Source organism: Symphalangus syndactylus, chromosome 17 (assembly GCF_028878055.3).
Source record: "Symphalangus syndactylus isolate Jambi chromosome 17, NHGRI_mSymSyn1-v2.1_pri, whole genome shotgun sequence".
In the NCBI taxonomy this organism is placed as follows: Eukaryota; Metazoa; Chordata; class Mammalia; order Primates; family Hylobatidae; genus Symphalangus; species Symphalangus syndactylus.
The window spans coordinates 63541925-63554578 of NC_072439.2; the positions used below are offsets into that span (position 1 = coordinate 63541925).

Sequence of the window (12654 nt, forward strand, 5' to 3'; positions counted from 1 at the left end):
ATTTTATGTTTTTACACAATCATGAAAAATTCTGGTTACAAGAAATGATGTATTTGCATCATCAGTCAAGTTAATACCAACCCCTGTTCCACTGTCTTTCGAAGAACTTCATATTTTCCTCATCTCCAAATTCTTGGGGAGCCTTATCACAATCAAAGTGCTGCCAACATTATCCTTTAACATCTGTGTTTAAATCGGGAAGCAGGAAACCACAATGCAAAGGAAACATATATGAGGACAATCCATGCCCTTCAATAGGGAGGCTGAACACCTTCCTCATAATGATTAGCTCTGTTCTTTACTTTCTGTAGCTCTTTGACCTCTTGTCAGATACGCTATCTGTAACTTTGTTTGCCTCACACCAGTAGGTTCTACTGTCAGAATCAGACTTCTCATCTCTCTCCTTCCTCATTGCTCTCATTAAGTTCCCATTTCCTGTCTGCAGAAAGTCACTTTCTTCTACTGAAAGACCTGGAGTTGAGCTTCATGAAGGGGCCAACTCAGTTCACTTTTGCAACATCTCTGATCACTCATTAATCCCCAGGAAGCATGGCACAGTGGGAAATACATGGGATGACTTTGGGGTCAAAACCTAGATTTTAATCCCAGCCCCACTACTTGCTAATAATGTGATTTTGTGCAGGCTACTTAATCTCTCTGTGCCTCAGTTTTAGAATCCATTATATGGGCGTAGTAAATCTTATCTTGCATGGTTCCTGTGTGGTATAATTGAAATAACAATTATAAGTAACTAGGACAATGTCTCCCATGCTCTCCCTTCTCCTCCCTGTCCCACTGGCTATCTCTTGCTTGCACCCTCAGGACTGGCTTACCAAGATGCTATCATAATGTCTTTGCAGGGTCAAAACTACTTTGTATGTATGGAAGACTAACACAGATACATTTAGTAGGGAAAAAGAAAGGCTATTTTCTCACATGACCTCACTTGTCTAAAGAACATAAGAAATATCTTAGAGTATTAACATTGAGCATTCTGCAAACCCCAATTCTTCTTAAAATGGTGAGAGAATTAAAAGCCACCAATGTTTCCCGTCGAGCCTTCTGCCAAATCTCTGATTTTTGTTTTGCCCAAATATGTGGGCCTGGTTATTTTTGAATGTTTATGGCAAAAAGGATCCTTAGGGATGGGGCCAGGTTTTACTTTTCTTTGTATTCTGGGACACATAGACTTCTTAGATGCTCAAATAAATGTTTGTTGAACAAATGAATATTTTATTGAATGCAATTGTGTGAACCAATGAAAGTTTATTTTATATCCAGACAGAATATTTCTGTGTTCTAGTTTTTGCTGGGACTGGATTTAGCTGGCTGATGCATTGTATCTGTGTTTGATGTCCTCATTCTTGTGGAATGAAGAGTATATATGTGTGTGTGGGAATCTGCATTTGGGGACAGAAGGGCCTATATTTGGGAAGATGCAATGTGATCAGCTGCTTTTCACATTCTCCTCCATTTCCTTTGTTGCGTTTCATCTCTCATTACTAGACTATAAACTCTGTGAGGACAACGACCATGCCTTATGTTTGTTGTTACCATATATAATATTTTAGGGCTTGTTAATATTGGTTGAATGGATGAACATGGTAGCAAAGATAACTCAAAGGAAAGTTAGCATTTTTTATTTTTATATGATTTTGGAAACAAAGCATCCTATCTTTCTCCTTTTTTTATCTGCACTGATTTATATTTGTTTCATCCATAGCTCTGTTCCATGGAGCTACCTTTGGATTTATTGTTCTTTAGTCTCATCTTTATAAATGCCACATGATTTGTGGAAAAGGGTTTAGACTCTGAAATTAAAGAGAACTTAATCTATAACTTAACAGGTTATGTGACCCTGGGGAAGGAACGTAATGTCTTGGTGCTTGTTACCTCATCTGTGAAGGTGAATAATAGTGTCACCTACCTGCGGGAGCTGGCTTTGTTTCCCCTTAAGAATCTTTTCCAACTTTTATTTCAGGTTCAGCGGGTATGTGTGCAGGTTTGTTACCTGGGTATGTTGTATGATGCTGAGGTTTGAGGTACAAATGATCCCATCCCCAGGTACTGAGCATAGTACCCTATAGTTAGTTGTTCAAAACTTGCCTCCATCCCTCCCTACCCCCTCTAGTAGTCTCCAGTTTTTATTGTTGCCATCTTTATGTCCATGACTGCCCAATGTTTAGCTTCCACTTATGAGAACATGTGGTATTTGGTTTTCTGTTCTTGCATTAATTTGGTTATGATAATGGCCTCTAGCTGCATCTATGTTGCTTCAAAGGACATGACCCCATTCTTTTTTATGGCTGCATAGTATTCCATGGTGTATAGGTACCACATTTTCTTCATCCAGTCCACTGTTGATAGGTACCTAGATTGATTTCATGTCTTTGTTATTGCAAATAATGCTGCAATGAACATGCTAGTGCATGTGTCTTTTTGGGAGAAAAATTTGTTTTCTTTTGGACGTATATCCAGTAATAGGATTGCTGGGTCAAATAGTAGTTCTGTTTTAAGTTCCTTGAGAAATCTTCAAACTGCTTTCCATAGTGGCTGAATTAATTTACACTACCATCAACAGTGTACAAGCATTCCCTCATTCTTCCCATCTTCACTGAAATCTGTTAGTTTTTGACTTTTAAATAGTAGTCATTTTGACTGGTGTGAGATGGTATCTCATTGTGGTTTTGATTTGCATTTTTCTCTTGATTAGTGATGCTGAGCATTTTTTCATGTTTGTTGGCTGCTTGCATGTCTTCTTTTGAGAAGTGTCAGCTAATGTCATTTGCACATTTTTTAATGTGATAATTTGTTTTTTTGCTTGTTGAACTGTTTAAGTTCCTTATAGATTGACTATTAGATCTTTTCAGATGATAATTTGAGAATATTTTCTTCCATTCGGTAGGTTGTCTCTTTACTCTGTTGATAGTTTCTTTTGCTGTGCTGAAGCTCTTTGGTTTAATTAGGTCCCACTTGTCAATTTTTCTTTTTGTTGCAATTGCTTTTGAGGGCTTAGTCATAATTTTTTTGCCAAGGCTGATGTCCAGAATGGTTTTTCTTTTCTTGGATTCTTATAGTTTGAGGTCTTACATTTAAATCTGTAATCCATCTAGAGTTAATTTTTGCACAGAGTGAAAGGTAGGGGTCCAGTTTTATTGTTCTTCATATGGCTAGCCAGCTATCACAGGACAATTTACTGAATAGGGAGTCCTTTCTGCATCACTTATTTTTGTTGACTTCATCAAAGATCAGATGGTTATAGTTGTGTGGCTTATTTCTGGATACTCTATCCTGTTCCACTGGTCTGTGTGTCTGTTTTTGTACCAGTACCATGCTGTTTTGGTTATTGTAGCCTTACAGTATAGTTTGAAATCAGGTAATGTGATGCCTTTGGCTTTGTTCTTTTTGCTTAGGATTGCTTTGGCTATTAGGCCTCTTTTTCTGAACCCACATGAATTTTAGAGTAGTTTTTTCTAGTCATGTGAAAAGTGACATTGATAGATTGAAAGGAATAGTGTTGCATCTATCAATTGCTTTGGGCAGTATGACCACTTTAACAATATTGATTCTTCTAATCCATGAGCATGGAACGTTTTTTCATTTATTTGTGTCATGTCTGATTTCTTTCAGCAGTGTTTTGTAGTTCTCCTTGTAGTTCTCCAGATCTCTTACTTCCTTCCTTAGATGTACTCTTAGGTATTTTTTTTTGTGGCCATTGTAAATGGAATTACAATCTTGATTTGACTTCCAGCTTGAATGGTATTGGTGTACAGAAATTCTACTGATTTTTGTACATTGATCTTCTTTCCTGAAACTTTGCTGAAATCATTTATCAGTCCCAGGATACTTTTGGCAGTCTTTAGGGTTTTCTAGGTATAGAATAATATTTTCTGCAAAGACAGAGAGTTTGACTTCTTCTTATCCTATTTGAATGCCATTTATTTCTTTCTCTTGTCTGATTGCTCTGGCTAGCACTTCCAGTACTATGTTGAATAGTAGTGGTGAGAGAGAGCATCCTTGTCATGTTCCAGTTCTCAAGGGGGAATGCAGAGCTGTTGTGAGACCTGATTAGATTGATTAATGTATGGCATCTACTCAGAGTAGGGGCTGTATAAACAGTAGACCTTTTTAATCTCTTTATTTCCATTCTATTTACTCTCTTACTATTCATCTTAATTATGGCTGCCTTCTCCTATCAGGAAATGTGGATTTATAACCCTGGCTATCTGTTAGCAGCCCCTAGACTACTGGGAGTTGATTTGGAATGGAATACTCTGAACTATCAAAATTTCACCTCATTAGAAACCTTACATCATATCACTTTGGACATTGCCAAAGGTCTTTTAAGAATAACCACATTTTGCCCCATTAAAATAATACAAGAATAAACGTGAATTTCTAGAAAAACTCCCCAAATTACAAAGCAAAAAGGGGGAGAGTTAAATGCCATGTGAAGAATCTAAGGATGTAGCATATATTCAAATTTATTATTTTTAATTGTCTCTCTCTTCGCTTATTAAAATACATTTTAAAGAATTGCTCTCACAACAGGACCATTATCCTTAGTAGATTTAAGGACTATTTCACCACATTTTTTCTTGAAATAATTGAGTTTGCTGGAATAAACTACTCAGTTCAATATTTTTCATCTCCCTCTAATACAAATGTATTTGATTTCTATAAATCTGAGTGAAATCAGTCAGGAAATTGTAAACATTTATCTTCCACTGGCTATAAGAACTATTGAGTCATGTTGTATTTATTATAGATCATGTTTGCTATTTGGCAAGATAGTTTGAATGGTTGGGAACAATATATAATACTGAGAAAACAACCAGAAAGATGAATTGAAGTAAAGTGTTCTTTATAATAAATAAGTACATAAAATATTCTGTAGTGATTCAAGCACACATTTACATATAAAATATATTGAAAATATATCATTCTATATTATGCATATCATTCATTCTTATGATTCATATACATATATATTTCTTTTATATGAGTATATGTTTATATCACTTAGTCTTTTCATTTGGACCTCACATAATATGTCTATATTTTCCTATTATGTCTTTCTTCCAGCTTCAAATATGTGGATGTTTTCTTGGCTTTGTGCTATTTTAATTATTTTGGCCATTGCTGGTATGAACACAATAGCAAAGACCACACCACATACCAAATTTACGAAGAAATCTGAGGAAAGAGAGATACCAAAGGGTCTAAAGCCATCCAGTGGCCCACCTCCAGAAGAAGAAGAAACCCTCTTCACAGAAATGGCTGAAATGGCAGAACCAATTACCAAACCCTCGGCCTTGGATTCTGTCTTTGGCACTGCCACTCTCTCTCCCTTTGAAAACTTCACTCTTGACCCAGCTGACTTCTTTTTGAATTGTTGTGATTGTTGTTCACCTTTACCCGGGCAAAAAGGAGAACCTGGAGAGACTGGACAGCCAGGTATTAGAAAATATAAGAAGTCATGTTTCTCACTTGTACATCGGTAGAGTTGAGAGGTAGGTTGTGGGGTGAGATTGCCCCAGGAGTTTCTACATTGTTATGCAAATGGTAACAGGTCTAGGTGTCACATTGTTACAAATGCAAATGGGTGCTGTGTTGCCCGTGGTAATTAATAGATATTAAAATTAAAATTGAATAAGGTAAAAAATTCAGTTCATCAGTCACATTAGCCACAGTTCAAGTGCTCAACAGCCACTGTATTGGGCAGCACAGATAGCATTTCCATCGTTGTAGACAATTCTACTGGACAGTGCTGATGAGAGCAAAGTCAGGGATTACCAACCCCAGCATGGAGCTGTGGTTCTTCAAGATGCACAGGTTTATTACCAGTACAATTTTTTCATTAGTGGCTGATTTAAAAAGGGTAAATGAAACTTCTGTTGCCTTGCAAGAATGTGTACTGACTGATGGATTTTCTGAGTGCTATTTGTAGTTATGATTAGAAATGGAATGGCTCTGAGGTGGAGAATAAAGCTTAGGATTCCATTTGCTTCTCATTGAATTTCTGAGGCGATACTGTGTCATTGCCCAACGATTTTCTCCATTGAACACCATGGTTATGTATTTCAAGATTTCAGATGTCTGTAATATATACATAATGAATATACTCTCAGCTTTATTCTAATACATTTCAGCTTTTACATGTCATCTAGAAAATAATTCCAGGTAAAGATCAGAATGTCAACTTAAAATTCACCATTGCCTGAGGAATTTAATGTTATAAATTCAGCAATTATACATCTTCACCAAGCTTTTCATTCATTTCATCCCATTGTAGGGACCTTCTGGGAAATGTGGTTAGTATTTATGCAGAGCTGCATTAAGGAGTAAAGGAGATGGGCCATAGCTTGGGTACCAAGATGTCAGAATTGCTAAAACATTACTGAACATTTAATGAGACTGAGAAAATTATATTTACCCGAAGTCTTAGTATCCTATCTGGCTGGTAAGCTGCTTGGGGGTGAAAATCCCAAGGGCATGGTCAAGTAGACACAGCTGGTTGCTAAACTATTTGCTAAGGCTGTGAGTTCTGTAACATCAGGGCTTTTGTTTTACCCAGTGGTGGATTTAGCTGGGCTGTTCTCAGGGTTCATTCTCTCCTCTAAATATATATGACAAATAATTCCAAGGTGTGCCAAGTTATTACCCTGCCTGGGGAGCTCATATGTCTTAGTCTGACTGGTTCTGCCACAGAGCATAGTGCTTGAGAGCTTAGAATGCTGACACTATCTTGGTCCTACTTAGGGAAGCTACTCTGCTTTGGGAAATCTTAATCTATTCTTTGGGTCTTAGCTTAATACCATTTTCTCAAGGAAGCCTCTGATCTCATCAGTTAAGTCCTCAATAAGACCTTCGTATTTTTCTTTATATCATTTACTACAATGTGACAGTTTCTATGTGTTTGTGTGGCTATTTGTTCAATGTTTATCTTTCATAGACTCTCAGCTGCACGAGAGTAGGGACTGCTGGAATGTTGATGGCTGCATTCCTAACACCTTGCAGGGTGCTTGGTGTATAGGATGCCTCAGAAATAGTTAATGAATGAATGAGTAAGTGAATGAAAGGGAAATCCAAAGGTGCTAGGTGTTGTTTTTACTTCCAGTGTGAAAGTGTGGTCCATATGAGGTTAAGTGTCAGATTATCATTTTGTTCTTGTTTGATATAGTGCTGCTTCCCTGAATCATTTGATCACTGCCATGAATACAGTGACAAGTACTAATGGGCTCAATTTATCTATTCAGGTAGTACAAAATTGCAAATCAGACAAAAATATTGCCCTTAGGACTCTGTGTGTTTTATTCTCACTCAGATTTTATCATTAGGTCATTGATACTTATTGATCGCAGTAAAATGCTTTTTTTTTCCCTGAACTAATGAACTTCAAAAGAGAAATTTTATATTCTGATTTATTTAAAATCCCATTTCTAGGTCCTAAAGGAGAGGCTGGAAATTTGGGGATCCCAGGGCCACCAGGAGTTGTTGGGCCCCAAGGCCCTAAAGGCTACAAAGGAGAGAAAGGTAGGTAATTCATTCATGTCAAAACTCAAGGGACATTCTGCATCATTTTTCAGGAGAGCAATTTGCTACTTAAAGACTAGATTCTTGAAGGTGAGTCAATTTTAAAAATGTAAATACTTGATAAAGCACACTATATTTGATATAAATATGTTAACTTTATAAATAGCCAACTGAGAAATTTTAAACTGACCTGGGAACATTGCACACCCGCATGCAGGCACACAGATTGTCACACAGATTTTCCATCTCTCATTGGTCACCTGGCTGACCTAGTGACTAGCAGCCACAGAGTATAGTTTCTGGGGAAGGGTATAGAGATACCCTTCCTGTACATGCTCATGTTAGCCTACTTCCTTTGGATGCAAATAATTTTGTATTAGATGGAACTAACTAGAGCAGGCAATTCTCTGAACATTCAGTTTAGGCGGATAGCATGCCTGCTAAGAAGAATTTAATATATCCCTTGGCTCACTCTGAAATCAGAGGCAGTGTCAGTGGTGGGAAGACAACTTAATTAAAACAGAAGTTATCAAGCTTATAATAATGACACTGGGCCATTTTCTTTCACCTGGAAATTGAAGGAAATGAACTAGATATTTATTTATATCTTGTTTACTATCAAAGAAGATTTGTAGTTATGAGTGACTTTATAGCTCTTTTCAAGCTCAGAAATTCTGTAATTCCATAGGTGTATCAGTAAAGAAGGCTTTCTGCCCCAGGAAATCCCTGGTTCTGTAAGTGCTTAAAGGTACTGAAGGAAGGCTACAGATTCACTAGGATATTTAGAAATTCCTCAGTGAATACCAACAGCCTGTAGAAATACCATCTATCCATCAAGTTAAATGTTTTAGCCTCAGTGTCACATGTCAAAAGACCTAATACCATCTATGTATCACCCTCCACATGGCTCAGGAACTGCCTAACTCATTTCTGGTAGAACATTCAGTGAAGTAATTACTCAAAAAAGATGCTAAGGGAAGAGAGAGCTACTTCACACTTTTCAGTTATGTGATTTTCATTCTTGGAAACATTTAATCCTTTTGTGCCTGAATTATGTTAGCAGAAAACCTTGTGAAATAAAGATGAGTGATGAACCTCCCCAGTGATTCATACATTTTGGAAGCTAGACTTATGGAAATAGAAGAAAAAATAGGGAAGTGCAATAAAATAAGGTTCTTAAGAATACACTTTGATGAAGGATCAAAAGTAGAAATTCATTCAGCCATTCTTTATAAAGTAGCAACTCTACTTTCCTTTCACTTCTAGACTTAGCTTGGACTCTTGGTTAAGACAGAAAGTTAGAAAAAAAAATGAGTTGAATGATTCCATTCTAGTTAATCATTACCTGGTTGAGTAAATTAGGGGAAGCAATTAAACTCTTTAAAGGAACTCAAGAACCAGTATAACTCTGTGTGGTGAAGGCTGATATTTGAGTATTGGCAAAGGCTAGGAATACAATCGGCTCTTCCCTTCCATTTAGGGCTGGGTTCTCTCAAAATGCATCCAGTTATTTTCCTGATGGCCTATGGTTTAATTTCCAGATTTTGCATTTCATGCGGAGTGGTGTTGGGGTAGCTGGCAACTTAGAAAACTCTGCTAAATGAACTATGGTGGGATTTCTCTAGTTGGTCTTGTGAAACTCGAGGGAGTCTATTCTCACCACTTTTAATTTGGCTTAGGATTTATTTTTTCCCTCACAGAAATAAAACAAAAGATGTTAGTTATATCATAAATAATACAGGCAGCAAATTGATGCCAACCAATGTTATATGTAGTTGTATTTGACTCTGTCCAGTGCTTTAAAGTTTTTCATACTTCAGCTTCTTTTGTTGATAAAATGATGACAAAAATATCTTCCCTACTTTTCTTGAAGGGCAGGTGCTATAAACTTTTGTAAATTTAAAGTTTTCCAATTGATTAAACGTGTTATGTTATATGAACCTGTTTGCTATAGAAGAGGCTGTGTTAATGTCAAGTAAAAATTATATTAAATAAAAAGGCTGGATTAAGTAAAAAAAAGGTAAGAACTTTGAACAATATCTGTGCAAAGTCAATGTGTAATAAGAGTGAGATATTATTAATACTATTATTATTGTTATGGTAATTTATAGTTGAAACCAATTCTGTGTGACTGAGCTATAATAGTATGGGCTTTTAGTGACGCCCAATATAAAAATATATTTTATGGTAATATGACAAATATCTGAAAATCCAGATGTTTTCATTTTTTTCAACTATGAATTCCTACAGTTCTATACCTACATAGATGCTCTATATAAAGAACAGTTTTTTTTCCTGGACATGTTTTTATTATCATTGGTTTTAGCTAACTGCAGGATGTTGTGCCCCGTGTTTAAACTTGTAGGGAACATGGCATTATTTCTCAGGTACTGTGGCCATGTAAAGAAGGCATTTTAACTTTATTCAAAATTCATATTGGGAAAAACATGAATACATACATATATAATACAAGCAGAATGTCATGAGTTTTATGAGAGGTTTGAAGAGCCATGGAAATGCTGAGGGCAAAGATGAATTCTGTTTGAAGGGATCACTGCCTCCAGATCTCTTTAAAATAGTTTACCAGTTGAAATTAATTATTCCTAGTGACCCTCAATACATTTTTTTTTTTTTGACCAAGTCTCACTCTGTCACCCAGGCTAAAGTGCAGTGGTGTGATCTCGGCTTACTGCAATCTCCACCTCCTGAGTTCAAGCAATTCTTGTGCCTCAGCCTCCCAAGTAGCTGGAACTACAGGTGTGCGCCCCCAAACCCGGCTAATTTTTTGAATTATTTGTAGAGATGGGGTTTCACCATGTTGGCCAGGCTGGCCTCGAACTCCTGACCTCAGGTGATCCACCCGCCTTGGCCTCCCACAGTGTTGGGATTATAGGAGTGAGCCGCCGTGCCTGGCATACATTCTTTTTCCACACGATTTTACCTTTAGCCCATTTTGGTTAAAGAAAACACTAGAATGTGACATGGTTGTGAGAGGAATATTAAATATATCATAAATGATGTAGTTGGTAAAAAGTTAATCTTGGTATCATTTTAGGACTCAAAGGAGAACGTGGGGACCAAGGAGTTCCAGGATACCCAGGAAAACCTGGAGCACAAGGTAGAGCATGAAATGTATCTGCTGTGTACAGTCATGTGCACGGTATAGCCCTTCATTCTCTTCCTGCTTGTATTTAAAATTATTAGAGAGGTAAGCTGAAAATACAAATTACCATTATTCTTCTAATAATTCAGTGTACTGACTCGACAAAGGAGAACCAGTCTAGGAATTTGGAGACCAGGTAATAGTATCTGTGCTCTGCTTCTCTCTCTAGCTGTCAATGGAAAATAAAAATCCCTGACTCGTTCTGGGTCTCAGTTTCCTTGCCAATAATCATTTAGGCTTGAATGGACAATATGGGGATTTAGGGGAATACCTGGGTTAGGCCAAAATGCAAAGGGTAATGGAATACAATGAACAACTACAGTCCTAATATTCTTTATTATCTTAAAAGTAAAAAACAAAAAGAACTAAATATATGACATCTGAATATAAGCCACTGTTTCTGGGAAGCATTAACTATTCCCCTTCTAAGAGCATGGCATAATATAAATTATTCATTGTCAGAGCCTCCTAAGCACAGTTTTTACTGAGGCAAGAATCAGGTTTCCTAATTAGTAGGTTTGTTTCTACTTTTTTGAGCTCTATGGTAACAGCGTGCTGTTTATGGCCTATGTGATCCTTAAACATTATTTTAATTTTCCATTTCAGGTGAACCTGGCCCTAAGGGAGATAAAGGAAACATTGGTTTGGGAGGAGTGAAAGGACAAAAAGGCTCCAAGGGAGACACATGTGGGAATTGTACCAAAGGAGAAAAAGGAGACCAAGGGGCTATGGGCTCACCGGGCCTGCACGGAGGGCCTGGCGCCAAGGGAGAGAAGGGGGAGATGGGGGATAAGGGCTGCTGTGGAGATTCTGGGGAGAGGGGAGGAAAAGGACAGAAAGGGGAGGGGGGTGTGAAAGGAGAAAAAGGTAGCAAAGGAGACAGTGGAATGGAAGGCAAAAGTGGCCGCAATGGTCTGCCTGGGGCCAAAGGTGATCCAGGGGTTAAAGGAGATAAGGGAGAGTTAGGTCCTCCTGGTCTCCTGGGACCTACTGGGCCAAAGGGTGACATTGGCAACAAAGGGGTCCGAGGCCCCATTGGGAAGAAGGGCTCTCGGGGCTTTAAAGGCTCCAAGGGTGAGGTGGCTAGAGTGCCCCGGTCGGCTTTCAGCGCTGCTTTGTCAAAGCCTTTTCCTCCTCCTAACATCCCCATCAAATTTGAAAAGATTCTCTATAATGACCAAGGGAATTATAGTCCTGTCACTGGGAAGTTTAACTGCTCTATTCCTGGGACATATGTTTTTTCCTACCACGTTACGGTGAGGGGGCGACCTGCTCGAATCAGTCTGGTGGCCCAGCAGAAGAAGCAGTTCAAGTCCAGAGAAACTCTCTATGGTCAGGAAATAGACCAGGCCTCTCTCCTCGTCATCTTGAAATTAAGTGCAGGAGACCAAGTCTGGCTTGAGGTGTCAAAAGATTGGAATGGGGTGTATGTCAGTGCTGAGGATGACAGCATTTTCACTGGGTTCCTTTTGTACCCAGAGGAAACTTCTGGAATTTCACCATAAATTTGTGTCCTGAATCCTGTAGTTTAGATTCAGTGGAATGTCAGTTAACATAGAGTAGTGCTATTAAAAAATAACTTCCATTTTTTCAAGATTATAAAAATAATACAGAAAAATTTTAAAAAGTCATCTAGTCAATTATTATTCCTATTTTAAGGCACCTCCTTTAAAAATATTTATATGTATTTGAAAGCATATGTCTATTAACTTTGTAGCTAGCTTTTAAAATTTAGCATAATATTAGCGTTACTCATTCCATTTAAGTATAATAATTAATATCTGTATACAAAGTATGAATGGGATTTATAATTAATAAGTAGATTCTTTCTAAATATCTTCTATATCTCAGATAAATGTGTGTCACTTCTTTCTGTGTGAATTGCAGAGTATGACAGCAAGTTTTTGACTCTCTTGGGTGGGTTGCCTTCTGACAAAATGGAACTATTCTCATGT

The 12654-nt window shown here is 37.6% G+C and overlaps 1 protein-coding gene across 1 annotated transcript; it reads left to right on the forward strand.

Annotated features, from left to right (window-relative positions):
- Positions 1-5093: 5093 nt before the first annotated feature.
- On the forward strand, positions 5094-12213 carry OTOL1 (otolin 1). Its single transcript, XM_063622307.1, has 4 exons — positions 5094-5457; positions 7447-7536; positions 10592-10654; positions 11306-12213. Exons 1-4 carry the CDS (start codon positions 5094-5096, stop codon positions 12202-12204), a joined length of 1416 nt encoding a protein of 471 aa, XP_063478377.1. The 3' UTR covers positions 12205-12213.
- Positions 12214-12654: the final 441 nt, after the last annotated feature.

What these genes read in the sequence shown, in the direction of transcription:
- OTOL1 (XM_063622307.1), top strand. Translation starts at nt 5,094, where the DNA reads ATGTGGATGTTTTCTTGGCTTTGTGCTATTTTAATTATTTTGGCCATT. An exon ending in TGGAGAGACTGGACAGCCAG is followed by an intron (nt 5,458 to 7,446) that starts GTATTAGAAAAT and finishes TCCCATTTCTAG; the next exon opens with GTCCTAAAGGAGAGGCTGGA. An exon ending in AGGAAAACCTGGAGCACAAG is followed by an intron (nt 10,655 to 11,305) that starts GTAGAGCATGAA and finishes TTTCCATTTCAG; the next exon opens with GTGAACCTGGCCCTAAGGGA.